The sequence below is a fragment of the Podarcis muralis genome, chromosome 2, assembly GCF_964188315.1.
Source record: "Podarcis muralis chromosome 2, rPodMur119.hap1.1, whole genome shotgun sequence".
NCBI lineage: Eukaryota > Metazoa > Chordata > Lepidosauria > Squamata > Lacertidae > Podarcis > Podarcis muralis.
In genome coordinates this window covers 117,841,953-117,869,493 of record NC_135656.1, presented here as the reverse complement: position 1 = coordinate 117,869,493, position 27,541 = coordinate 117,841,953, and the positions used below count along the sequence as shown (strand labels likewise).

The 27,541-nt window shown below is 47.8% G+C and overlaps 2 protein-coding genes across 3 annotated transcripts; both read right to left on the bottom strand.

Moving 5' to 3' along the window:
- Positions 1–668: 668 nt before the first annotated feature.
- Positions 669–23,664, bottom strand: LOC114592200 (uncharacterized). 2 transcript variants are annotated; one of them, XM_077921703.1, is made up of 5 exons: positions 23,527–23,664; positions 20,579–21,392; positions 19,104–19,212; positions 16,256–17,309; positions 669–1,960 (listed from the first exon to the last, which is right to left on the bottom strand). In XM_077921703.1, exons 2-5 carry the CDS (start codon positions 21,293–21,295, stop codon positions 1,441–1,443), a joined length of 2,400 nt encoding a protein of 799 aa, XP_077777829.1. In that variant the 5' UTR covers positions 21,296–21,392; positions 23,527–23,664; the 3' UTR covers positions 669–1,440. The 2 variants fall into 2 exon arrangements, with proteins under 2 accessions (XP_077777829.1, XP_028576020.2); XM_028720187.2 differs by lacking the exon at positions 669–1,960 and having other exon boundaries at positions 14,163–17,309; positions 20,579–21,338; positions 23,527–23,655.
- On the bottom strand, positions 3,459–11,385 carry LOC144324895 (uncharacterized). The gene is made up of 4 exons (XM_077922541.1): positions 10,720–11,385; positions 8,413–9,709; positions 6,831–7,591; positions 3,459–3,755 (listed from the first exon to the last, which is right to left on the bottom strand). The coding sequence occupies exons 2-4, from the start codon at positions 8,618–8,620 to the stop codon at positions 3,576–3,578; spliced, it is 1,149 nt and encodes a 382-aa protein (XP_077778667.1). The 5' UTR covers positions 8,621–9,709; positions 10,720–11,385; the 3' UTR covers positions 3,459–3,575.
- Positions 23,665–27,541: the final 3,877 nt, after the last annotated feature.

Below are 27,541 nucleotides of genomic sequence, written 5' to 3'. Positions count from 1 at the left end.
TTGGCGATCCTCCTCAAACGTGAGAAGAACACACCGCTCTTCCCCCCCTCCCAGGCTGGGGGAAAGAGAGATAGACAGAAATGTATTTACATGCCTTTATTTCTGTCTTTGCAGCATTACAGAGAAACACGTCCTCTCTCATCAGCGTCCATCAGAAGAGAGACAAAACTCCTCCTCCTGTACTTCCTGTACAGGTCACTCTGAGCTATTTCCGGTGCTTTGCACTGAAATAAGACTCTCCCTCTGTTCCCACGGAACAGTTCCAACATTCCCATTATGTTCTGCTTTCAAGCCACCTGCTGCTCGCGGTTGCATTGCATCCATATCGTAACAACAATAATAAAATTATTATTATTAGTATCCATGTTTGGAATGAGATGGAATGTGTCACCTCCCGGCTTCAACCACATATCCACAGATACTGCCGCAGGCCACCTGAATTCAGTTCACATACCACATACTGCATAAGAGCCTGGCAGCTGGATCAGGCCAAGGGCCCATCTGGTCCAGTATCCCTTTCTCACAGGGGTTGAGCAAATGACCTGATGGGAAGCCTGGAAGCAGGACCTGAGTGTAGTAGCAAATCTCCCCTCCTGTAGTTTCCACCGACTGGTATTCAGAAGCCTTACCGCCTCTGGGAATCACTCCAAGCACAACCTCCTCTGAGAAATGTTTTAACATTGTTTATTGTTGTTGTTGCTTAAAACCAACCCTGAACACATTAACATATCAGCATGCAAATCTATCCAGAGGAGAAAGATCTGTATAGGACAGTTTGCTGCCTGCTTAAATAAATACAAAGTGAATATAACAGTACATGATGTTTTTTTAAAAAAAATAATCAAGGAAAACTCTCTTTTTATGTAGTTTTTGCATAAGGTGACTGCTGACACAAAACTTTTATATATCTGGAAAGCAGCTGGAATACTGCCTCCTTTGGCAATTTAATTGCTTGCTGGAGAACTCGGAGGATATTTTCAAATGTTTGCTGTCCTTAGGATCTGTTCTGCTTCGATTCCAATTTTTGAAACAACCCCCCCACACACACCGTCCAACTTCCAAGACGCATTGCCAGACTTTATTTAAAGTACGCTCAGTTTTCAAGTGTCTCGGAAGCCGAACGTTTCAGTTTTTGAACGCCGAAAATCCGGAAGTAATTGCTTCTGTTTTTGAACGCGCCTCGGAAGTTGAACGGCTTCTGCTGAGGTTTTTTTTTAATTTTCTCCGCTGAAATTGCAGGCTGCCCTTTGCGCCTTGGTTTTCGAACATTTTGGAAGTTGAACGGTCTTCCAGAACGGATTACATTCGAAAACCAAGGTTCCACTGTAACTGGGGTATTTTTTTTTGCTAAACTCTGAGCATTTATACAGTTTCTCCACCGTGAGAGGGTTCTCAGACAGGGTAGTTGTGACTGTTCTATGTGTGGGGAAAGCTTCGTTTTTATGATTTCTCCCCCGGGTGCATTTTCTTATGTGAAGTGAGATGGTCGCTCCGACTGAAGCTCTTGCCACACTCCAGGCATTTATACGGCTTCTCCCCTGTGTGCATCCTCTGGTGGATAGTGAGGCGGTAACTCCGGCTGAAATTCTTCCCGCACGCCAAGCATTTGTAAGGCTTCTCTCCGGTGTGGATTCTCTGGTGTGAGGTGAGGTCGGTGCTCTGACTGAAGCTCTTCCCACACTCGGCGCACATGTACGGCTTCTCCCCCGTGTGCGTCCTCTGATGTAAAGTCAGGTGGTCGCTCCGGCTGAAGCTCTTTCCGCACTCCGAGCAGGTGTAGGGCTTCTCCCCTGTGTGGGTTCTTTTGTGTGCAGTAAGGTTTGACACTTGGATGAAGCTCTTTCCGCACTCGGAGCACTTGTACGGCTTCTCGCCCGTGTGGACTCTCTGGTGGGCCTTCAGGCTCGATTTGCAGCTGAAGCTTTTGCCGCACACAAGGCACTTGTTCGGCCTCTTTCCCTTCTGCTGGCTGAGGAATTCGTGGAAGTTGCCGACCTGAATGGCGACAGACTTATTCCTCCTCTTCTCGTTTGGTTCCAGATTCCTTCTCGGCTGCCTGTTTGGCCTGCCTCGATCTTCAGAGTGCTCTTCCACCTCCTGATGCAGAAGTGTTTCTGAAGATGCTGCGTCTGGCTCCACCTCGATCTCGCCGTCCCACACAGCTCCTGCTGGGATAAAGGCAAAGAACTAGCAAAAGAAGGAACATTTTATCACATGTGGTGGGAATGTAAAAAAGTGAAAAACTTCTGGGAAATGATATATAATGAGATGAAAAAGATGTTGAAATATACATTTATTAAGAAACCAGAAGCATTTTTGCTTGGCATTGTAGGAGATGATATAAACAGAAAGGATTGCAAGTTGTTTTTATATGCAATGATGGCAGCAAGAATATCACACTGACACAAAAATGGAAGCAAGAAGAACTACCGACGAGAGAAGAATAGAGGATGAAATTGATGGACTATGCAGAATTAGATAAACTAACAGGAAGGATTCAAAACCTGCGGGACCAGAGATTCTCAGAAGGCTGGAGTAAATTTGCGGACTATTTGAAAAGTAATTGTGATGAACAGATCACGCTAGTAGATTTGCAAGAAGTTTTGTAAGCTGAATTATTTGAAATATTGCAAAGAAGACAATGAGGTGAATTATTAGTTAAGGATAATTAAAGGTAATATGAAATTAAGAAATGCATGATAAGTGACAAAGAACGGAAAATCACCAGAGGCATTGACGGAAGTCCAAAAATATTGTATAGGATGAGAAGTTAAGCTGTATGAATGTTGGAATTAATTTTTTTAAAAAAATTAATAAAAATGTATATAAAAAAAGGCAAAGAACTATCAAGAGTTCAAACCAAGAGACTCTAATTAGCAGAGGTGATCATTAGCAAATAGGTGAGGAATGGAAAAGCCTTCCGGATACTGGTGAACTACAGCTCCCAGCAAGCACAGCCAGTGGTCAGGTCTGGTGGGAGTTATAGTCCAGCAACATCTGTTCCACAATTCTGATCTACAAAGCAATAAAGCAGGGGTGACTCCCCAAACGTCTTGTCCTGTGAAGCACTTGAAGATCGGGTCTTGGCTGACCACTTTATGAATTTCCTGCCTGTTGTAGCATCTAGCCCAGCCCTCTGCAATGCAGAGGTCAACCAAGGGAGCAACTACAGAACGCTGAAGAACTTAAGGGACATGGGTGGCGCTGTGGGTTAAACCACAGAGCCTAGGACTTGCCGATCAGAAGGTCAGCGGTTCGAATCCCCGCTACAGGGTGAGCTCCTGTTGCTCGGTCCCTGCTCCTGCCAACCTAGCAGTTCGAAAAGCACATCAAAGTGCTCCGGCGGGAAGGTAAACGGCGTTTCTGTGCGCTGCTCTAGTTCACCAGAAGCGGCTTAGTCATGCTGGCCACTGACCCGGAAGCTGTACGCCGGCTCCCTTGGCCAATAAAGAGAGATGAGCGCCAAAACCCCAGAGTCGGCCACGACTGGACCTAATGGTCAGGGGTCCCTTTACCTTTACTTTTGTAGCATCCAGCCCAGCCCCCTGCAATGCAGAAGTCAGCCAAGGGAGCAACTACAGAGTGCTGAAGAACTTGGGCGCAAGCAAGGCTTGTCCCTCCTTACCCAGCAGGCCGGCCTCGTCGATGTCGTCGTCATATTCTTGCTTGGCCTCCCTGCACAGCTGTCTCTGCTCGACCTCAGATGGGGCCTGGCCTGCCTCACTGGAACCCAGAGCTGCCTTCTCAAAGACCACCTGAAACAGCAGAGAACCTTTTTGAGATCATAGTAGAGTTGGAAGGGACTCCAACCCCACGCAATGGAGGAATCTCAGCTCCAGCATCCATGACAGGTGGCCACCCAACCTCTGCTTAAAAACCTCCAAGGAAGGAGAGTCCACCACCTTCCAAGGGAGACTGTTCCACTGTCAAACAGCTCTGACTGTCAGAAAGTTATTCTTGATGTTTCATTGGAATCTCCTTCCTTGTAACTTGAATCCATTGGTTCGGATCCTACCCTCCGGGGCAGTTTAAAACAAGCTTGCTCCATCTTCCATGGGACAGACCTTCAAATGTTTGCAAGTGGCTATCTCCTCTCCAAGGTCCGTATAGTTAAAGCCATGGTCTTCCCAGTAGTGATGTATGGAAGTGAGAGCTGGACCATAAAGAAGGCTGATCGCCGAAGAATTGATGCTTTTGAATTATGGTGCTGGAGAAGATTCTTGAGAGTCCCATGGACGGCAAGAAGATCAAATGCATCCATTCTTAAGGAAATCAGACCTGAGTGCTCACTGGAAGGACAGATCGTGAAGCTGAGGCTCCAGTACTTTGGCCACCTCATGAGAAGAGAAGACTCCCTGGAGAAGACACTGATGCTGGGAAAGATGGAGGGCACAAGGAGAAGGGGGCGACAGAGGACGAGATGGTTGGATAGCGTTTTTGAGGTTACCAGCATGAGTTTGACCAAACTGCGGGAGGTAGTGGAGGACAGAGGTGCCTGGCGTGCTCTGGTCCATGGGGTCACGAAGAGTCGGACACGACTAAACGACTAAACAACAACAACATCTCCTCTCCTCTCAGTCTCCTATATCAGGGGTGAGGAACCTGTGAACCTCTGGTTTTTGCTAGAGTAAAGTCCCATCATCCCCGAGCATTTAGAGCAGCGGTTCTCAACCTGTGGGTCCCCAGATGTTGTTGGACTACAACTCCCATCATCCCCGAGCTCTGGCCTTGCTAGCTAGGGGTGATGGGAGTTGTAGTTCTACAGCATCTGGGGACCCACAGGTTGAGAAAGGCTCATTTAGAGAACTGGAAGCTGAGGTGGCCTCTGTGGCTAGCAGTGCCTTTTACCAGCTATGGTCAGGAAGCCAACTGCAGCCATTCTTGGACAGGGGTAGCCTGACCACAGTCATCCAAGCGTCGATAGCCTCCAGACGCAATTATTTCAATGTGCTCCATGTGGGGACATTCTTGGGCCTGGTCTGGAGGCTCCAGCTGGTGTAAAATGCGGACTGTTGATGGGGACAGACTACCGCCAGCACATATACCCTGTTGAACTTCCAGTGCTCCCTGAAGACATTTTTAAAAAAATTCCAGCAGGCAGTTTAAGTCTGATTTTATACTTTTAACTGATGTTTACCTTTCCTGTACTGTATCTTAGAAAACCACTTAGAGACTACTGCATTTAAGCAGCATACAGTGGTACCTCAGGTTACAGATGCTTCAAGTTACAGACGCTTCAGGTTACAGACTCTGCTGACCCAGAAATAGTACCTCGGGTTAAGAACTTTGCTTCAGGATGAGAACAGAAATTGTGCGCCAGCGGCAGCAGTGGGAGGCCCCATTAGCTAAAGTGGTACCTCAGGTTAAGAACAGTTTCAGGTTAAGAATAGACCTCCAGAACGAATTAAGTTCGTAACCAGAGGTAAAAAGGTAAAGGTAAAGGTACCCCTGCCCGTACGGGCCAGTCTTGCCAGACTCTGGGGTTGTGCGCCCATCTCACTCAAGAGGCCGGGGGCCAGCGCTGTCCGGAGACACTTCTGGGTCACGTGGCCAGCGTGACATCGCTGCTCTGGTGAGCCAGAGCCGCACACGGAAACGCCGTTTACCTTCCCGCTAGAAAGCGGTCCCTATTTATCTACTTGCACCCGGGGGTGCTTTCAAACTGCTAGGTTGGCAGGCGCTGGGACCGAGCAGCGGGAGCGCACCCCGCCACGGGGATTCGAACCGCCGACCTTTCGATCGGCAAGCCCTAGGCGCTGAGGCTTTTACCAGAGGTACCACTGTATAAATGGCTTAAATAAAAACAAGCAAGCAACAGGGTCAGGAAGGTAATAAGGGGTTAATTATTCTTCCCCCCTCCCAAAAAAAAAATCCTGAAGGACAAATTAGGATTGAGTTTTCCTAGAAAATAGAACTCCTTATAAAGGAAAACCTAATGGAGTAATTGCATTTATAATTTATGGTTTTTATTTATTGCACCTTTTCCTCCAAGAGGCTTGAAGTGGTGTGCATGGCTCTTCCCCATCTCAATTAACCCCCACAACAACCCTGTGAGGTAGGTTAGGGTGAGAGACAGTGACTGGCCCGAGGATACCCAGAAAACGTGCTGTGAATTCACGGCATGCTGTACGTTGAAGGAAAATTATATATACTGTTGGTATTGAACACTAAGTAAGTTAGCAAATATCAGGTACAAATATCTGTTGGAAATGTAAAGAAAAAGAAGGCACCTTTTATCATATGTGGTGGATGTGTAAGGTAATAAAAGCATTCTGGGAAATGATATATAATGAATTGAAAAAAATGTTTAAAATAAGCAGAGGCTTTTCTGTTAGGAATTTTAAAGGTTGCCCAGTGAACTTCATCATGGCCGAGTGGGGGTGTGAACCCTGGTCTCCCAGGTCCTAGTCTGACACTCTAACCCATGGGTAGGCAAACTAAGGCCTGTGGGCCGGATCCGGCCCAATCGCCTTCTAAATCCGGCCCGCGGATGGTCTGGGAATCAGCGTGTTTTTACATGAGTAGAATGTGTGCTTTTATTTAAAATGCATCTCTGGGTTATTTGTGGGGCATAGGAATTCATTCATTTTTTTTCTTTCCAAAATATAGTCCGGCCCCCCACAAAGTCTGAGGGACAGTGGACCGGCCCCCTGCTGAAAAGGTTTGCTGACCCCTGCTCTAACCCCTACGCCACGCTAGCTCTCCGAGGTTGTGAGGTTGTGCCTCACCTGGAGCATACGTCGTCCCACACTGCTGTTGCACTTTCAACACCACTAACTTCAATATGTCTCACCTGCAACCTGTCAACGAACCCTGCCAAGTGGCCTCACCTGGTTTACCTGCCTCTCGGCCTCTCGCTGCCTCAGCAGGAAATCCTCCGCCAGGGTGACAGCTTGGCAGCAGGTCTCCGGGCCACATTCCCTCACCCAGCCCTGGATCTCTGGCGGCAGAATAGCCAGGAACTGCTCCAGGATCAGCAGCTCCAGGATCTGCTCCTTGGAGTGCCTCTCGAATCTCAACCACCGGCGGCAGAGTTCCTGGAGCCGCCTGTAAGCCCCTCTCGGCTCCTCAGCTTCCTGGTAGCAGAAGCGCCGGAAGCGCTGCCGGTTCTTCTCCCGCTTCATGGCGTCCCCTCGCAAGATGGCCGCCTTCACTTTCCCATAATCCTCCCTGTCTCTGGCCTCCAAGCCGATAAAAGCCCGCTCGGCTTCTCCGCTGATGGCCGGCAGGAGGTGGGCCGTCCAGTCCTCCGTGGGCCACCGGCAGGCTTCGGCCACTTGCTCGAAGGAGGCCAGGAAGGCCTTGGCGTCGTCCCAGGGGCTGGGCTCTTCTGGTGGGGGAGGGGATGGCCAGCACACTTCTTTGGGGGTCTCCACCGTCCTCAGGAACTCCCGCCACTGGGCTTCCCAGTGACGGAGGGAGTCCTCGGCCGGTTCCTGCTTCACGGCTCCCCAGGGTCTCCTCTGCAGGAATTCCCCGGCACCCCTAGCCTGGAGGACGTGAAGGGCTTTTCCTTTTCCTTCCGCTGAGGTGGGACCTGCAAGTTCTTGCTCCTCCATTTCCATCCCAATCGCAAAAGAGGTGCGTCGACCTACAAAAATGGGGGAAGAGATCAACGAGAAAGCAAAAGGAGAACGAGCACAAGGTGACATGTCAGCGTCTGACATAAGATTGTCTTCATCGGATCCCCGAATTCTTAAAGAGTCAGGAAGAAGCAAGGGGGCTTATGAGCTTCCCCCTCCCTTTGTTTTATCCCCCCAACAGAGGTAGGTTAGGATAAGCAACTGTGGCTGGTTGGCACCCGTCTGTCTCGAGAGACAATGGAGTGCGCCTCCGTGGGTGAGGTCAAACTGCTACGTCAGCAGCACCGAAGCATAGCTGTCAACTTTTCCCTTTTTTTTAAGGGAAATTCTCTTATTCCGAATAGGATTCGCAAGAAAAGGGGAAAGTTGACAGCTATGCACTGACAGCTATGACCTCCCCGGGGTGCAAGCCTGGGCAGCGTGTCTGAAGATCCTGGGCTGCCCAGAGGACAAGACCAGTCTCTCGGCTTCACTGATGTGCTCCAAAGGAAAGCAAAGAAAGGCACCAGCTTGGAAGGAGGCAAACAAGGCCCCATCCAGCCGTCTTAGGGGCTCCATTTCGGATTTGTGTGGGGTTTGCTCTTGAGCCTTTTCTTCTTCTGAATATTTCCCGCAAGGTTTAGGATCAGAGCTTTCCTTCTCCCAGATGGGCTGCCTTCCCAGGTGGGGGAGCCCCATCTGCCCCTCACTTCCCTCTACAGCACGTGCAGAAACCACCTTCTTGACTGTTGGGCCCATTCTTGGTCTCATCTGTTCCACGGAGCTTGTCTTTACTTGCAGGAGAAGCCCCTAACTCACCGAGGGTTTGAGACCCATCGGCTACGCTCACCTGGTTTAGTCGGCCAGTCAAATACGTTTCCCAGGTCTGTGGCTGCTGTTGCATGCTGACAGCTTTTTAAAAATTTTATTCTTATTATTTTCAGTGCAAAATTACAACAAAAATTACAAACACTGAATCCAAAATAAAACAGTACAAACAAGAAAAACAAAACAAAACACAGAGAAAAAAGAACACAAAAAACAAAAAAAAACCACATCTACAAATAAAATGATATCATTCTAATCTAGTCATTACATACATATACACATATTGACGTCCTTCCTTTGTTCTAAGACCTCAAAATTTTTACTCTTTCTAGGTTGTTGTAAAGATAGATTACCTCTATCTTTATACTTTTTACACCATTTTTCTCTTTCCTTACCCCTGCAAAGCATCATTCATTACATACCGATGTGCTTACCCCAGAACAATGTTTTTTCATATACTCTTTAGCACATCCCCACTCTTTTAATAATTTTTGGTCCGATTGTCCCCTTATGAATGCTCTGAGTCTTGCCAGGTTTATATATTCACAAAATTTAATTTGCCATTCTTTCATTGATGGATTTTTTCTCCCTTTCCAATTTTTTGCTATGAGCATCCTGGCAGCTGTTGTCGCGTAGAGGAATACTTTCCTATGATTGTCAGGAACATCGTTTGTGATTATACCTAAAAGGAATGCCTCCGGTTTTTTACTAAAAGATATTTTAAACATCTTTTTGATTTCGTCATATATTTCATCATATCTTTTAAACAATTTTGGAATGAAATATATGCACGCTGACAGCTTCAGGACATCCTATCTGCTGATGGATGGCCACACCTACTCAGCCCCGAACACACTGACCAGATGCTTGGAAGCTGTGGCTGGATGGTTTCGTGGGAGCCGATTGAAACTAAATCCTTCGAAGACAGAGGTCCTATGGCTAGGTCGGGATGGCATGGGGATGAGGGACCAACTCCTTTCTCTTGCGGGGGCCCAATTAGTGCCATTGCCTTCCGTTAAGAGTTTGGGTGTAATCCTTGACGCCTCCCTTTCCATGGAGGCGCAAGTTACAGCAACAGCCAAGGCGACATTTTTCCACCTTCGCCGCATCAAGCAGTTGGTCCCTTACCTTTCCCGCCCCGACCTGGCCTCAGTGATCCATGCGACGGTCACCTCCAGGCTTGACTACTGTAATTCGCTCTACACGGGGCTGCCCTTGAAGCTGTCCCAGAAACTCCAGAGGGTGCAGAATGCTGCAGCGAGGCTCCTCACGGGGTCTCTGCCATGGGAGCATATTCACCCAGTACTTTTCAAGCTGCACTGTGGAGTACAGGGTCAGATTTAAGGTGCTGCTTTTGACCTTTAAAGCCCTCCACGGCCTAGGACCCTTGTACCTACGGGACCGCCTCTCCCGGTATGCCCCACGGAGACCCTCAAGGTCCATAAATAGCAACACCCTAGTGGTCCCAGGCCCTAAGGAAGTTAGATTGGCTTCAACCAGAGCCAGGGTCTTCTCAACACTGGCCCCGGCCTGGTGGAACGCTCTGTCTCATGAGACCAGGGCCCTGCAGGATCTGATTTCTTTCCCCGGGGCCTGTAAGACAGAGTTGTTCCGCCTGGCCTTTGGCTTGGAGCCAAATTGATTCCCTCCCCCTCTTTCTTTCTTCTTTTTCTTTTCTCCTCCTGCGATGAGGCTGCATTTTAATATTTTAATGTTCCATTATTTTAATGTTGCGTTTTATTTTTGTTTTTAAGTTGTAATCATTCTTCTTGTTTTTATTATTGCTTGTATTGCTTAGCTGGGGAGGGCGGGGTATAAATAAAAAATTATTATTATTATTATTATTATTATTATTATTATTATTATTATTATTATCATTATTATTAGAGCCACAGGTGGGAGCTGAGTGCAGGTTGAGGACCAAAGGTGGGCAAACTGCCCCAGGAGCATGACATGCCCCCCCACCACAGGTACCACCCCTCCCCTTATACACAAAGATAAAAAAAATAATCACATCTACTTTCCCTCTGGTCCTGCCCATCACCCTTGGCAGTGGCCCCTAGGCGGCAGCCGCAAAGGGGTGGCACCCCATGGGCTGAATTAAAGCACCCTTCCACCTGCCCTAAGAGAAATAAACGCTGCCTGGACTATCCACCCACTTGGGTCTTCTTTGCTTGTCAAATCAGGGAGCAGCTGAGTGGAAAAGTAGACCCCTGACGCTGGGATGCAAAAAAAATAAGGGAATGGGATGTGTGATGAGTTTGGGGGTCCTCCCCTTTTCTGCTTCCCACCCCCTTTATTGGAACCAGCTTCTCCCCATCCTTTTTACCCGGTCAGCTGTCCATGCACCTTCCAAAATCCAGGATATTTTTTCTGCCCTCCACTCTCTCCTGCTGCTGCAAAGGAGGCCAGGGGTGCAGCAACGACACCCTCCTTTCCCCACCCCCTTCCTTCATGCTCCTTGGCATCCCTTTCCTGCTCTTTCTAGGAAAGCAACGCTCTGTCAGCTTAACCCTTTGGAGGAAAGCCCCGTCAGGGCTGCAAGGCTCCAAACTGCAGGAAGGAGAAGGGAGCGTGGCAGTTTTCAAAGGATCTGCATTTCCCAGGCAGTAATTCAATCCCCAGCACCTTAAGATTTTTCTGCTGTATCAAGCCAATGTATTGCAAATGTCACCGTGTGCACTACATAAGAACAACAAATATTGGGAGAATACGTGCATCTCCCTGTGAATCAAAGTTTCTTTTTGGTTTTGGTTTTTCGTCGCTAGTCCTCATGATAGTGAAGCTGTGCGTGACAGCGTTCTGGCTACCGTTGCTGACATCTCTCTCCCTTCCTGCAGCTTCCAGCAAGCATTACGGCCTCCAAGTGTGGCTAGTTGCCATCAATAGCCCTTGTCCTCCAGGTATTTGTCTAATCCTCTCTTAAAGCTATCTAAGTTGGGACTCTTGTGGGAGTCCCTCAGTCCAGTATATCTGAAGGAGCGTCTCCACCCCCATCGTTCTGCCCGGACACTGAGGTCCAGCTCTGAGGGCCTTCTGGTGGTTCCCTCACTGAGAGAAGTGAGGTTACAGGGAACCAGGCAGAGGGCCTTCTCGGTGGTGGCACCCGCCCTCCCACCAGATGTCAAAGAGAACAACAACTACCAGACTTTAAGACGACATCTGAAGGCAGCCCTGTTTAGGGAAGCTTTTAATGTTTGAAGCATTACTGTACAGTGGTACCTCGGGTTAAGTACTTAATTCGTTCCGGAGGTCCGTTCTTAACCTGAAGCACCACTTTAGCTAATGGGGCCTCCTGCTGCTGCCACACGATTTCTGTTCTCATCCTGAAGCAAAATTCTTAACCCAAGGTACTATTTCTGGGTTAGCAGATCTGTAACCTGAAATGTATGTAACCCAAGGTACCACAAGGTATTTTAACATTGTGTTGGAAGCCGCCCAGAGTGGCTGGGGAGACCCAGCCAGATGGGCGGGGTATTAATAATAATAATAATAATAATAATAATAATAATAATAATAATAACAACTCAACTGTGCACTATGTGAAGTCCTTTCTTTTATCTGTCCTGAATCTTCCAACCTTCAGCATTCGTGGGATATCCGCAAGTTCCAGTGTTAGAAAAAGGTGGGGGAAAGTTCTCTCTTTCCGACTTCTCCAACATCCATCTTCATTGTAAACAGATTGGGTAGCAAGGGAAAGAGGGAAAGGCTTGGGCCTCTATAGGTGGTACATGACCCCAGTCAAGCTTGCAAAGATCTACCATTTGCCTGATAATAAATGTTGGAAATGTAAACAGGCTGAAGGTACATTCTTTCACCTTTGGTGGACATGCCCAAAGATTAAGGCTTTCTGGGAAATGATATATAATGAACCAAAAAAGGTATTTAAATATACCTTTCTGAAGAAACCAGAGGCCTTTCTCTTGGGTATGGTCGGCCAATTGGTGCCAAAGAAGGATAGAACTTTTTTTATGTATGCTACGACAGCAGCAAGAATACTCATTGCAAAGTATTGGAAGTTGCAAGAACTACCCACCTTGGAAGAATGGCAGATGAAGGTGATAGACTATATGGGACTGGCAGAAATGACTGGCAGAATCCGAGACCAGGGAAGAGAGACAGCAGAAGATGATTGGAAGAAATTTAAGGACTATCTTAAGAAACATTGTAAAATTAATGAATGTTAGAATGACGCTGGATTAGAAAATATGTGGTTTACAGTGGTAATGGTTAAGTATAGAAATGAAAGGTTAAAAAATTTAAACGGAAAATAAGGGAGAGGATTTGCTGAATCAACAATTGGAAATTAGAATACAGAAAGGGGAGGTATGAGGAAGTCGGGGAAGTAAGTTACAAGAAAATAAGGGTTTGAAATTATACTTGTTTTTGTTTGTTCTTTTGTTTTGTTTTGTTGTTATATAAATTTTGAAAACTTTAATAAAAATCTTTTTTTTTAAAAAAAGGGAAAGGCTTGGGCCTCATTCACACCCTGGGTTTAAGGCTCTATGTTGGCTTGTGTTTGTCTCCAGGGACAATGGAGTGCGCCTCTGGGGGTGAAGCAAAACTGCTTCGTTAACAACACCGAAGTGACCTCCCCGGGTCACAAACCTGGGCAGTGATCACCCACCACCCACACACACACACACACACACACCCGCCTCACTGATGTGGTCCAAAGGAAAGCAGAGCAAGATGTTTGGCACCAGCTTGGAAGGAGGCAAACGAGGCACTATCCAACCACCTTAGGGACCCCCCTCTGGATTTGTAAAAGGGTTTACTCCTTAGCCTTTTCTGTTCCTGAAGGCATCCTGTGAGGCAGCAGAGCTTTAGGATCAGAGTTTTCCTTCTCCTAGGTGGGCTACCCGCAGCACATGCAGAAACCATCTTCTTGATTGTGAGACTCACTACTGATCTCACCTGCTCCATCCGCCACCGTCTGTCTCTGCATGCAGGGGAAGTCCCTAACCCACTGAGGGTTTGAGACCCATCGGCTGCCCTCACCTGGTTTAGATGGCTATTCGAAGCCGTTCCCTGGGATCGTGGCCGCTGTCGCGTGCTGACGGCTTCTAGGAGCCACAGGTGAGAGCTGAATGCAGGTGGGGACCAAAAATGGACAAACAACCCCAGAAGGAGCAGGACATGACCTCCACCAGAGGTACCGCCCCCCCAACACCCCATACGCCCCTTAAAGCGCTAAGATACTACATTATCATGGCTGCCCACGAAAAAATTCTGGGAGATGTGGTTTGTTAAGGGTGCTGGGAGTTGTTAGGAAAGACCTCCTGTTCCCCACACAGTGCTACAATTCCCAGAGTTCCCTGGGAAGAGGAAAGAATAATTGAAGCATTTTGGAGACTCCTCACAATTCTCAGCACCCTTAGCCTACAGCTCCCTGAATTCTTGTGGGGGGGGGGGGGGAGCCATGACTTTTTAAAGTGGTATCACAGCGCTTTAAGCGTATGGGTTGAATGTGGCCACCCAGCAGAATTCCACTTCTCAGTCAAGGTGACTGGTGTCTTTTGGGGTTGATAGGGTAGAAAACTGGGAGCCCAACAGTAGTAGTAATAGTAGTAGTAGTAGTATAAGTAGTAGTAGTAGTAATAATAATAATAATAATAATAATAATAATAACAACAATAATAATTTATTATTTATACCCTGCCCATCTGGCTGGGCATCCCCAGCCACTCTGGGCAGTTCCAAACAGAAGAGGAAGAGGAAGAGGAAGAGGAAGAGGAAGAGGAGGAGGAGGAGGAGGAGGAGGAGGAGGAGGAGGAGGAGGAGGAAGAAGAAGAAGAAGAAGAAGAAGAAAGCGATAAAACAAAACATTAAAAACTCCCCATAACATTTCCCTAAACAGGGCTGCCTTCAGATGTCTTCTAAAAGTCAAACAGTTGTTTATTTCCTTGACATCTGATGGGAGGGTGTTCCACAGGGCGGGCGCCACTACCGAGGAGGCCCTCTGCCTGGTTCCCTGTAACATCACTTCTCGCAATGAGGGAACCACCAAAAGGTGCTGGATCTCCGTGTCTGGGCTGAACGATGGGGGTGGAGATGCTCCTTCAGGTCTACTGGGCCGAGGCCATTTAGGGCTTTAAAGGTCAGCATCAACACTTTGAATTGTGCTTGGAAATGTACTGGGAGCCAATGGAAGTCTTTCAGGACCGGTGTTATGTGGTCTCGGCAGCCACTCCCAGTCACCAGTCTAGCTGCCACATTCTGGATTGTAGTTTCCGGGTCACCTTCAAAGGTAGCCCCATAGAGTGCACTGCAGTAGGTGGCACCAGAGGCAATGGCACCTAATTTTAGTTTTCTCTCCATCTTCTGCTTCCCTGTTAAGTTCATAAAGGGGCAGCACTCAGTGAAGAAAAGGAAGGTGACAGCCAAGGCCACCTTCTGGACAGGATGACAGGTGTTTGTGGGCTAGTTGTGGGCAGACTGAGTTTGGTGGGGCAGTGCCCCATTGGCTCTCACGAACCAGCTTCCATTGTCACTCCAGAGGCGGAAGTCCTAGGCTCGAATGAGAAATAGGCCTGGACTAAGGCCACTTCCTATGAACATTTGTCACCCGCTCTGCTTCTACAATTGCAGTCTTGGAAGGAAAGGGACCCCAGGGTCATCTAGTCCAACCCTCTGCAATGCAGGAATCTCAACTAGATCAGCCATGACAGATGGCCATCCAACCTCTGCTTAGAAACTTCCAAGGAAGGACAGTCCACCACCTCATGAGGGAGTCCGTTCCGCAGCCAAACAGCAACATCTGGAGGGCCAAAGGTTCACCACACAACAGGGAGGCCCAAGCAAGCTCAGGTAATCCTAAATTCTGCAGAAGTGCAAAGTATCTTTAGAGGAGAAAAATCTCTTAACTGAGGGGGCCGGGGAGGAGATAACCCAAAACACCCCAATGAAATAATAATAATTTATTATTTATACCCCGCCCATCTGGCTGGGCTTCCCCAGCCACTCTGGGCAGCTTCCAACAAAATATTAAAATACAGTAATGTCTCAAACATTAAAAGCTTCCCTAAACAGGGCTGCCTTCAGATATCTTCTAAAAGTCTGGTAGTTGTTTATGGCTTTGACATCTGATGGGAGGGCGTTCCACAGGGCGGGTACCACTACCGAAAAGGCCCTCTGCCTGGTTCCCTGTAGCTTTGCTTCTCACAATGAGGGAACTGCCAGAAGGCCCTCGGCGCTGGATCTCAGCGTCCGGGCAGAATGATGAGGGTGGAGACGCTCCTTCAGATATACTGGAAAACTGGGAATGCTCAAGGACCACAGAATGCTGACTGTTGGAGAGGGTTAGAATGGAGTATCTTGCAAAAGGGCATGGCTGGCAGGCTGGCACCCTGAACAGGAGGCGCTCCACGATGCAACACTTTGTTGCAGATCTCACTCATTTTCCCCATGTGAGTACTTTCATGCGAATTTCAGAAACGTGCTTTGACCGGAACCCTTTTCGCTCCAAATAGTTACACAGTTTTATCCTTATTTTATTCAGTTTACATAAAAATTAATTACCATGAAGTGATTCACGCCACCCCACCAAAATGCACCAACAAACAACGGGAAAAGCTCCAGAGAGAACATTAAAAACAACTACTGTTAAGACTCTGTTGCTTCTAACTACCTTCCTAGCTTCAGAAACCCAGGATGGGTGTGGCTCCGAAAGGATCAGATCCATCTGTTGTCCTAATAACATACATGTGATTAAGGGAATTCTAGTCCATGGCATATTAACATGCCGCAATAACCGTGTCGACTTCTACGATGCCACCAGGCCGTTGGCAGGATTCGTGGAAAATACTAAGACGGCCATTCCCGCGTTAAGCATGTGGGCCGGTTCGGAGGGCATCTTCCCTTCCGTGTGGATTCTCTGATGTAAAGTGAGGTTGGTGCTCTGGCTGAAGCTCTTCCCGCACTCGGAGCACGTATACGGTTTCTCCCCGGTGTGGATCCTCTTGTGCCTAATGAGGCTCGACTGGTCGCGGAAGCTTTTGCCACAGTCGGAGCACATATATGGCCTTTCCCCTGTGTGCATTCTCTGGTGTGCGCTAAGGCTCCCCCTGTGGCTGAAACTCTTCCCGCACTCCAAGCACTTGTAGGGCTTCTCACCGGTGTGGACTCGCTGGTGCTGGATGAGGCTGGGCTTGTCCGAGAAACTCTTGCTGCAGTCCGTGCACCGGTGCGGTTTCTCCCCTTTGTGAAGCTTCTGGTGCCTGAGGAAGTTTGTGCTCTTGTTGAAGCTCTTCCCACACTCCAGGCACTGGTACGGTTTCTCCCCGGTGTGGATTATCTGGTGCGAAGCCAGGTGGGCGCTCTGTACGAAGCTCTTCCCACACTCCAGGCACCGGTACGGTTTCTCCCCGGTGTGGATTATCTGGTGCGAAGTGAGGTGTGCGCTCCGACCGAAGCACTTCCCACACTCCAAGCATTTGTACTGCTTCTCCCCTTTGGGGATTCTCGGATGTTTAGGAAGGTCGGACTGATCACAGAAGCTCTTGTTTGTGTCCGAGCATTTATACTGTTCGTCACCTCTGGGGGCATCTTGATGTGATCTAAGATCTGAACTGTGACTGAAACCCTCTCCACCATCCAGATATATATAAGAGTTTTCCTCTTTCTGGAGCGTTGCACATTTGGTAAGCTGTCTGCTCTCAATAAAGTCCCTCCCAAACATGGCGGTCTTATTTTGCTTCTCCTCTGTGTGGATTCCCCAGTGATCACTGGGAAAACCGCTCCCTCTTTTTTCTGTTTGGTTTTCCTTTTGGACCAGGGTTTCGTGGAAGTCTCCACCCTGGCGAGGGATAGACGCAGGTCTCTCTTGGCTCCAGAAATTCTCTTTCAGCTCTTCGTACTTGGCTCTTCCTGAGAAATCCCCACACAGCTCCCCTTCATTCTTGCTTTTCCACTCATCGCCTGTTGAAATTAAGAGGAGGAACTCAATAAAGGACCCAATAGAGAAAACTAAATCTCTCAAACCAGTCTTCTAAAGCAGGGGTGAGGAATGTGGGGACCTCAAAGATGTTGAGAAAATGTTGACCTACCACATAAGCCAGCATGGTGTAGTGGTTAAAATTCTGGACTAGGACCTGGGAGACCAGAGTTCAAATCCCTACTTGGGTCATGAAGCTAACTGGGAGACCTTGAGCCCGTCACTGCCTCTCAGCTGGTGGGGATTGCCGTATTTTTTGCCCTATAAGACTCACGTTTTCCCTCCTAAAAAGTAAGGGGAAATGTGTGTGCGTCTTATGGAGCGAATGCAGGCTGCGCAGCTATCCAAGAAGCCAGAACAGCAAGAGGGATTGCTGCTTTCACTGTGCAGCGATCCCTCTTGCTGTTCTGGCTTCTGAGATTCAGAATTTTTTTTGTCTTGTTTTCCTCCCCCAAAAACTAGGTGTGTCTTGTGGTCTGGTGCGTCTTATAGAGCGAAAAATACAGTGGTGCCCCGCAAGACGAATGCCTCGCAAGACGAAAAACTCGCTAGACGAAAGGGTTTTCCGTTTTTTGAGTCGTTCCGCAATACGAATTTCCCTATGGGCTTGCTTCGCAAGACGAAATGTCTTGCGAGTTCTTGCGAGTTTGTTTCCTTTTTCTTAAAGCCGCTAAGCCGTTAATAGCCGCTAAGCCGCTAATAGCCGCTAAGCCGCTAATAGCCGTGCTTCGCAAGACGAAAAAACCGCAAGACGAAGAGACTCGCGGAATGGATTAATTTCGTCTTGCGAGGCACCACTGTACGGTAAATTATGCCATTTTGGGCTCCATGAACAAAAAAAGTGGGCTATAAATGCAATGCCATAAAACAAATAAATGTTGCTGTGCTGCTCTGAGGTTTGGTTAGGGCTGACTCAGAGGCCCTACTCTGTATTATACATTTAAAGCAGTATTGTAGCAAAGAATTGTGGGAAATGTAGTTTGTTGAGGCTGCTGAGAGTTGCCCTATTCCCCTCACGGAGCTACAATTCCCAGAGTGGTTTAACAATCAATTCCTTCAAGAATGACATATCTTTGCTGGTGGGGATGTTGAGCATGAGGAATATTTCCCCCCACTTATTTTGCAAGTGCCCACTGGTAAAAAAAATCCTGGTCCAATGTGTAGCAGGAGGTATCTATTACCTTAAAGAAATACTGGACAAATGACCTTGCAGCTTCCACTTCTAAATATATAAAGACTGCAACCTAAAGAATTGGCAACGTGGCTGCTGGCAGAGCACAAAGACAGAAGATTCTGGATTCTTTGGCACTACCAATATGGGAAATAATGGACCTCTTAATGTTTCTGCTCACAAACGTCTTCTCACACCTTCCAATTTTGTTGGCAGATAAAGAGAAGAGACACATGGGCCTCTTTCTGATATTTCTGTATTTTTTACGTTTGTGTGTGTGTATCATATGTATGATGGAATAAAATACATTTAAGTATTCAAAACAACAACCCGATGCCTCCTCTCAGGGAACTGTGGGAATTGTAGGCAAAAATATTCAAGGCAGATGTGGAGCCAGGCTAGTGGCTTCTTTGTGAACCACCCTGAGACCTTTGGGTATAGGGCAGTATATAAATTCAATAAATAATGATGATGATGATGATGATGATGATGATGACAGGTGTGACCTCAGGCAGAGGGGCATGTGGTCTGGGAAGAGTCTTAGGGGTCCGAGGTTAAGAATGTTCCAGAACATTCCAGAAGGTTCCAGAAACCATCCCCTCCTTACCCATCAGGCTTGCCTCCCTGTTGTCATCTTCCTGCTTTGCCTCCACACACAGTTGCTTCTGCTCGATATCAGACAAGGCTCGGCTTGTATCCGTCTCCTCAAATGCCACCTGTAACAGCAGAGGGAAACCCATTCAGAGGAGAAATAAAAGGATCGTCCTAACCCTCTTTCACACCCAGTACATGGCTGCTCCTTTATAACTTATGGGGAGAAGAAAAGAAGGGCTGAATTTCTTTCTTTCTTTTTAATTGCATGTACACATATATGTGCACCTCCCAAAAACAAATCAGTCACTAACATAGCTCAGGACCTCAATACCTCAATAATACTAATACTACTAATATTAACAATGGCTGCCCCTACATACACCAATAGCCTGCCTTTCCTTCATCACGGAACTGGAGGTTAGCATTCATGGGGTTCTTAGGCAAACTCTCATCAAACAGCAAAACATAATGTCAGGGCTGCCTCAGGTCCCAGCTCACAGAGGACCAACGCCAGTCCGTTGTTATATTAAATAGTCTTTATTAAAGTTCAGTCTCTCATTTACAGCCACGGCGCGCAGCTCTACGTCTTGAATCTAGACCGCCGAAGCTCCGTCTGAATCTCCTCCCCCCAGGCACCAGTTCAAGACCCTAGCCTTGCTCCACCTCTTCCTCTGCTCCCTTTTCCTCTGGGTCCGCCTGTCCGTCGGGGCTTTCCCCTTTCTAGACTCTTCCGACGCTGACTCTCCCGAGTCCTCCCCCTCCCTCCGGCGAGCTTTAGGACCTGGTTCCCAATCCTGGCTTCCTGCTGTCCCGCTCGCCTGCACATTTGAACTTGGCGCGCGCGCCCAGCCTGCCACCTTCCTTCTGACCGTTATGCTGCTCCTGTCACTGCTCCCCTCTTCGGGAACGCTAGCTGGGCTTGACTCCTCCTCCCTGCTTGCTGGAGGAGACGCTGGCCCTGGCCTATGGGACTCTTCCCCCCCACTACGCTCCGGTGGGGAAACTGGTCCTGATTTCCAGCTACTGCTTTGGGAGTCTCCGCTGGCCCCCTGCTTCTGGTGTGTCCCCCCTGGGACCCCCCTTGCCCTGGCCATCGGCGCCCCCTTCTGGGAATCTTCTGATTCACTGGAGAGGCTCATGGAATCTCTCGGGTCACTGTCATTCTGCTCTCCGCTGCCCTCAGATTCCTCCCCTTCGCTCTCCATTTCCTCTCTCCCCTGCGCCTCTGCTCCTGAGCCCCTGACACATAATAATAATAATAATAATAATAATAATAATAATAATATAATACCATGGCCAGCAGCTTCCCTTCTCAACCCCTGCTCCAGCACAGAGTTGGAAGGGACCTCAGGAGCCATCTTGTCCAACCCCCATCTCAACATGCCGTCCCCCATCCAATTCGAAACCTCACCAGACCCTGCTTAGCTTTGCTGAATGGGCCCGTGGTTTCGCCGCTGCACCGCAAGCCCGACAGCAAACATGCTTCACCTGCTTGGACGGCTTCTTGGCCCCCCGCAGCCTCAGGAGGAAGTCGTCCGCCAGGGCCACCGCCTGGGAGCAGGTCTCTGGCCCGCGCGGCCTGACCCAGCTCTGCATCTCGGGCGGCAGGACGGCCAGGAACTGCTCCAGGATCAGCAGCTCCAAGATCTCCTCCTTGCTGCAGCTCTCGACTCTCAGCCACTGCCGGCAGAGCTCCCGGAGGCGGCTGTGAGCCCCTCCGGGACCCTCGGCCTCCTGGTAGCGGAAGCGCCGGAAGCGCTGGCGCTGCTCCTCCTGCCGCATGGCGTCCCCTCGCAAGATGGCTGCCTTCACTTTCCCATAATCCTCTCTGTCCGCGGACTCCAAGTTGCCAAAGGCCCGCTCGGCCTCTCCGCTGAGGGCCGGCAGGAGCCGGGCTGCCCACTCTTCCTTGGGCCAGCGGCAGGCTTTGGCCACTTGCTCGAAGGAGGCCAGGAAGGCCTTGGTGTCGTCCCAGGCCTCTTCCGGCAAACATGGGGACGCCCGTCCGGATGGAGGGGATTCCACTGTCTTCAGGAACTCTTGCCACTGGGCCTCCCACTGCTGTAGGGACCCCTCGTCCGGTTCCTGCTTAATCTCGTCTCCCGGTGTCCTCGGAAGGAATTCCCTGACAGTCTCGGGCTGGAGCGCCCAGGGGTCGTTCCTCCTCGTCCCCTCGCCCGCCGGGTCTTGCTCCTCCATTTTCATCCCGGGCTGATCTCACAAAGAGGGCGCCGCAGGGAAGGAAATTCTAGAAGGAAGAAGGGCGAGCGCAGATTCTAAATAGTCACGTCGAGTTTCCTCCCTGGGGTGGGGAAAGAAGAGGATGGGAGACTGAATGATCCCACAGGAGCCCCTATTTCAAGTCGGGGGCCACATTCCTTTCATGGCAACTTCCCGAGGGCCGCATGCGAGTGTTGAGCAGGCCCAGAGGCATCAGGGGTTGGAGCGGCAAATGTAGATTTTGCCCTCGTATGGTCAGCTAGTATCTACACAAACCCCTCTCCATCCAAACAGGCGAGAGGCGTGAATTCAAGGGCATAGTCCGGTCAGGCAAAACCACTCAGGGAGGGTATGAGGCAGGGCAATGAGGGGTGAGAACTGGGGAGACATTACAGGGCTGGAAAGAGAAGCTTGGAGGGCTGAATTTTCCCTCCTGCCCTGAGGTTCCCCACCCCTGCACTGTTCCTAGAAATAACGGCCACGTATGCTAAATACGCAGAAGGCGGGTGGCACTGTGGGTTAAACCACAGAGCCTAGGACTTGCCGATCCGAAGGTCGGCGGTTCGAATCCCCGTGACGGGGTGAGCTCCCATTGCTCGGTCCCTGCTCCTGCCAGCCTAGCAGTTCGAAAGCACGTCAAAGTGCAAGTAGATAAATAGGTACCACTCCAGTGGGAAGGTAAATGGTGTTTCCGTGCGCTGCTCTGATTCACCAGAAGCGGCTTAGTCATGGTGGCCACATGACCCGGAAGCTGTACGCCGGCTCCCTCGGCCAGTAAAGCGAGATGAGTGCCGCAACCCCAGAGTCGGTCATGACTGGACCTAATTCAGGGGTCCCTTTACCTTTACCTATGCTAAATATATGCAGAGAATATGTAAATTATGTAATACATGCAAATTTGAAGCAATACATTCCCCCCCTCCCCATATATTCTCCTTTGGGATCAGGGGGGCTATTGGGTTGTTTTTTTTATTTTTATTATGCATTTTGTTTTATATCTTGATTTTATTCTGTGAACTGCCCTGGTATATAAATTCAAATTCAAATAATAATAATAATAATAATAATAATAATAATAATAATGGCAGGATATACATTTAAGAAATAAAATAAATGTAATGCATAAATCAAATTTGGAATTATATAGGCACGTCAAAGGCAGTCTAGTCCAACCCCCTCCCACTGCAAGGGCATTGCTTCCATGACCCACGGTGGGAATTGTGGGGTTGGGGTGGGTGTTACTGAAATATCCTTGGCCTCGTCTGCAGTTTACATTTAAAGCAGTATCGCAGAACTTTAAACAGTCCTGGCTTCGGCCCAAAGAACCCTGGGAGCTGTAAGGTGCTGAGGGTTGTGAAGAGACCCCTATTCCCTTCGCAGAATTACAATTCCCAGAGTGGTTTAATAATCAATTCCTCTTCCTAGGAAACTCTGGGAATTGTAGTTCTGGGGGGGGGATAGGGGTCTCCAAACAACCGTCAGCAGCACCCTTTAAAAACTACAATTCCCAGGATTCTTTGTGCTAAGCTAGGATGTAGAGCCGAAGGTGCAGCCCAAATCCCTCCTGTGCTGCTTAAATGCAGTTTAAGGAACTGGACGGACCCACACTTACTCAGAAGTAAATCCTACTGGGTAGCATGCAATCTTTGCCATGCTCAGAGCACGTCCATTGAACTGAATGGGCTCTGGTGCACAAGCGCTTTTTCTGCGGTCTGCAGCCTGTTCTTTGCATTGCATCAAATACTCTTCTCCCCACCCCAATTTTATTTTTTATTGCTTTTTTATTTCTTCTGCGGGGCTAGAACTGAGATCCCGTGAAATCCAAACAGCAATGCAATAAAATGCAATGTGTAAGAAATAAGAGGAGTGATTAAAAACTGGGTTAAAAATCATACGACATCTAGCCCAGCACATTACAATTGCTACAACAGGCAGGGTGGGGGGAAATTATTAAGCGATGGGGCCAGGATCCTCAGCGGGAAGTCTCAAGTTCGATCCCCAGCATTTCCAGATCCCAAGCCTGAAATCCAGGAGAGCCGCTGCCAGCCAGTGTCTGCAGCACTGAGCTAGACAGACTCCGTCTAAGGCGGCTTCTAATGTTCCACCCTCCTTGCTTTTTCAGTGTTATTATAATAATTACGCCTCATTCTTAACCTGTTTTTGACAACGCGACGATTCTCCTTGGATCCCTCCCAGCCAGCTCTCCTTCAACTCACCAGATCGCTCCAGATCCTTCCTCAATGCAGATGGGGTACCCTAAATCTTTATATTGCTGGAGGATTTTGGGGGTGTTAGGGGGGGGACCATGCATGTATTTTGAAAAGGCAGTTTCCGGGCAAGGGTGGAGCCAGACCAGGAAGGGGGCTGTGCTATGCTAGGTTCACATCCTGGTCTCTTTTGCACTTATTTATTTATTTGCTTTTGAATGAATGGATCGTGCCCGGGAGATCGAGGCTCCTCCGCTCTCAGTTGATCCTTACAAGTGCCTCTCTCTTGCTGATGGGAATTGCGAAAGAATCCCTTGCCACTCAGAAACGCGTGAAATTCTTTTGCACGGGTGTTCTTTTGTGTACACACCACGCGTTTGAAGCACATTCCCACGCAGCTCCGCCTGTGCAAGAATCCCGGGAATTGTAGTTTGCTCCTCGCAGAACTACAGTTCCCAGCACCCTCAACAAACGATCTTGCAGTGCTGGATTGTATGTCTATGGCTGTTCAGGGGGGAAAAACACTTTAAAATTCAGCAGAGAATATTCTTCTGAACTGTATACCTACTACACGAAAGTTAACAAAAATGGATTTTACGTGCTCTAATACTAGTCAAGAGGCTGATGTTGATGAACTGGAAGAGTAAAGACATGATCTCCTTTAATCTGCAATAAGAAATAAGAAATCAGTGGATTGATAATATGATTACACTTGCAACAGACTGCTCACAGCTGTAGACTCTGCTTGAATAAATACGACAATATTTGGAACGAATTTATACAAAATGTAACAGACTATTCATATTTACATTAGTATTAGGATAATAATATCGAATTTATAAAAGAATGTATGGGTTAGGTATTTTTGAATATATTCATATAATGTCATTGTCCCCCTTTTATTACAAGGTTGTGTGTTTTGTCCTTTTTTTTCTCTTTTTGTATCACTTTGCTGCTTTATATTTGATTCCCCCCCCCCATAAAATATCAATTCAAAGTTGGGGGGAAGCAAAACAAATGACCTTGCAATTCACATCTTGCAGCGAGGAGTTCCAGAAGTATGGTGCAATGGTTGAGTGTGTTCAGACTTTGACCATTGGACGCCTGCCCTACTCAGAGTAGCCCTATTGAACTCAGTGGGCATGGCTACTTTGGGGGCATTCGTTTGATTTCGTTCCTTTTATCTGCGGCATTCACATATCTACATTCGCAGGGGCAGTTTGATCCGTTCTCATGGCATGACCCTAACTGCAAATTTATACATTGCATTTGAGCTTTAACCTGACATGGAAGACACTTCCAGAAATATAACATAATACAGTGCAAGTTTAACACTCATTTTCATGTTATTTGCAAAAAGGTGGTTTTTGTGTGTGAAATTCAGGCCCAAGGTTGCCCAGCAAGCCTCCAAGCTGAGGTTGCAAATCTGGGTCTTATACTGCAAAACTCTGTATGCTTGATGAGAGTTGCATTTAGGTTAATTTGATTTATTCCCTGGTAGCAGTCACAAAATTAAAAGACGCCTGCTTCTTGGGAGAAAAGCAATGACAAACCTAGACAGCATCTTAAAAAGCAGAGACATCACCTTGCCAACAAAGGTCCGTGTAGTTAAAGCTATGGTTTTCCCAGTATTGATGTATGGAAGTGAGAGCTGGACCATAAAGAAGGCTGATCGCTAAAGAATTGATGCTTTGGAATTCTGGTGCTGGAGGAGACTCTTGAGAGTCCCATGGACTGCAGAAGAGCAAACCTCTCCATTCTTAAGGAAATCAGCCCTGAGTGCTCACTGGAAGGACAGATCGTGAAGCTGAGGCTCCAATACTTTGGCCACCTCATGAGAAGAGAAGACTCCCTGGAAAAGACCCTGATGTTGGGAAAGATGGAGGGCACAAGGAGAAGGGGATGACAGAGGACGAGATGGTGGGACAGTGTTCTCGAAGCTATGAACATGAGTTTGACCAAACTGCGGGAGGCAGTGGAAGACAGTGGCGTGCTCTGGTCCAGGGGGTCACAAAGAGTCAGACATGACTAAATGACTAAACAACAACAACAACAAAAGCTTGTCTAGTCCAGCTTTGTCTACAGCAATTGACAGTGGCTATCTTGGTTTTCAGGCAAGGGATGTATCCAGCCCTACCTGGAAATACTGGGGACTGAACCATGCAAAGCAAATCTTTTACCAGCAAGCTACAAACCTTTGGATCCAACGCACAGCCTTGGCGTTGCTGCCCCAATCCCTACCCCAAACACAACACTTAGGAATGGAAGCTTTCCTCCCTAAGCCTAACTGGGATTTTGAGGGAAGCAACACCAATTCATTAAATTTGTGCTTCCGTGTAAAATTGCTCCAAGCTTTGCACTGAGATATGACAATCAACGTTTCCACTGCTTAAAGGCCGTCTGAACTGTAGAAACTTGGAAGGGAGTCGAGTTTTATCTCTGTGCTCTGAAAAGCTGCCCATGGTGTGGGTGGGTTCGGTTCTGCGGGCTAGGAAGGGACGATCACTCACCTAAACAAAATATTGCAGCACATCCTAATTCTCCAGCAATTCCTCTTCCCAAAGGGAACCAGACTCAGGCTGGCATTGCCCCTGAAGCCCCTCACTGCTGGGAACACATCACATTGGTGTCAGATGTGGGATGGAACCCAAATGGAGAATGGGGGCAGTGACATTCCTAGGGCACATGGAGCTGATGTTCCAGCAGCAAATGGGAGCCTTGTAGTGTCAAAACAGATTATCTGGTTGTGGACCCCAGTCATGTCGCACCCACACCCACAACCCCACACAGTTCTGTGCCCTTTCCCTAAATTAGTGAAACAGGCAGTTCGATGTATAAATGTTTGCAAGTTGTTTTAATTTACAGCTTTTCTAAGTGTAGAATGTAAGATTCCTTGCACCGTTTGTTTGTTTGTTTGTTTGTTTGTTTGTTTGTTTGTTTGTTTGCTCAGTATTTGTTGTCTTCTCTAATTAAAGAGAGCAGAGTGGCCCTAATAGGGCAAGGCTTGCTTGGGAGAAAACAAAGAGGGATAGGATCCTGCACTTCACAATACAAATTTGTGTGTGTGCTTGTGTTCTGCTTTCTTTATGCATCCGGGTCACAAAGGGAGAATATGCAACTTAGCATATTAAAACCATTTCCCCCAACCAAGGATTTGAATTGCCAAAAAAAGATGTCAGACTGTTTTTGTATGCCACTACAGTGGCAAGACTTTTATTAGCCCAAAATTGGAAATTGCAAGAGATACCAACAATAGAAGATTGGCAGATGAAGATGATGGATTTTTTGGAGCTGGTCGACCTGACTGGAAGAATCTGCGACCAGAAAGAAGAGGAGACACAAGAGGAAAGAGGACTGGAAGAATTTTAAAGAATATTTGGCTCAATATTCAAGAGCCAGTGTGATGTAGTGGTTAAGAGTGGTGGACTCGTAATCTGGTGAACCGGGTTTGATTCCCCGCTCCTCCACATGCAGCTGCTGGGTGACCTTGGGCCAGTCACACTTCTCTGAAGTCTCTCAGCCCCACTCACCTCACAGAGTGTTTGTTGTGGGGGAGGAAGGGAAAGGAGAATGTTAGCCGCTTTGAGACTCCTGAAGGGGAGTGAAAGGCGGGATATCAAATAAAAAAATTTTTTTTAAAAATTCTAACATAAGATTAAGAGAAATTTCTTGGAAGTAATAATTAGGCTTAGGGGTAGAATAAGAATATGTTGTTAAACATTAAGGATTAACATTTTAATAAAGGAGAAGAAGTTATTAAATGTAAGAAGTTAATATTATTAGAAATATGAATTTGGAGAACTGCTAAACAGGAGATGTAATGAAATTCAGTTAGAGGGGATTCGAGGAAGTCAGTTATCAATGAAATGGAATTAGATTTTGGAAGTAAAAAATTCTTTTTTGTGTGTCTTTTCTATGTTGTTTTTGTGTATTGCAATGTTTTTCTTCCTTTTTCTTTTTTTTATGTGATAAATGTGAAAATCAATAATTTTTTTGGGGAAAAACCAAAACATTTCCGCCACCC

Bases quoted from the DNA above. Each gene is read 5' to 3' on its own strand.
- LOC144324895 (XM_077922541.1), bottom strand. From the start codon at position 8,620: ATGTGGTTTTTTTTTGTTTTTTGTGTTCTTTTTTCTCTGTGTTTTGTT. The intron at 7,592-8,412 runs GTGAGCGTAGCC...CCATTTTTGTAG, and splicing joins TGACTGGCCGACTAAACCAG to GTCGACGCACCTCTTTTGCG. The intron at 3,756-6,830 runs GTGAGGCCACTT...CTGCTGTTTCAG, and splicing joins CCGAGAGGCAGGTAAACCAG to GTGGTCTTTGAGAAGGCAGC.
- LOC114592200 (XM_077921703.1), bottom strand. From the start codon at position 21,295: ATGAAAATGGAGGAGCAAGACCCGGCGGGCGAGGGGACGAGGAGGAAC. The intron at 19,213-20,578 runs GTGAAGCATGTT...CTGCTGTTACAG, and splicing joins CCAAGAAGCCGTCCAAGCAG to GTGGCATTTGAGGAGACGGA. The intron at 1,961-16,255 runs GGAAGGGAAGAT...CAGCCAGCAGAA, and splicing joins TTACATCAGAGAATCCACAC to GGGAAAGAGGCCGAACAAGT.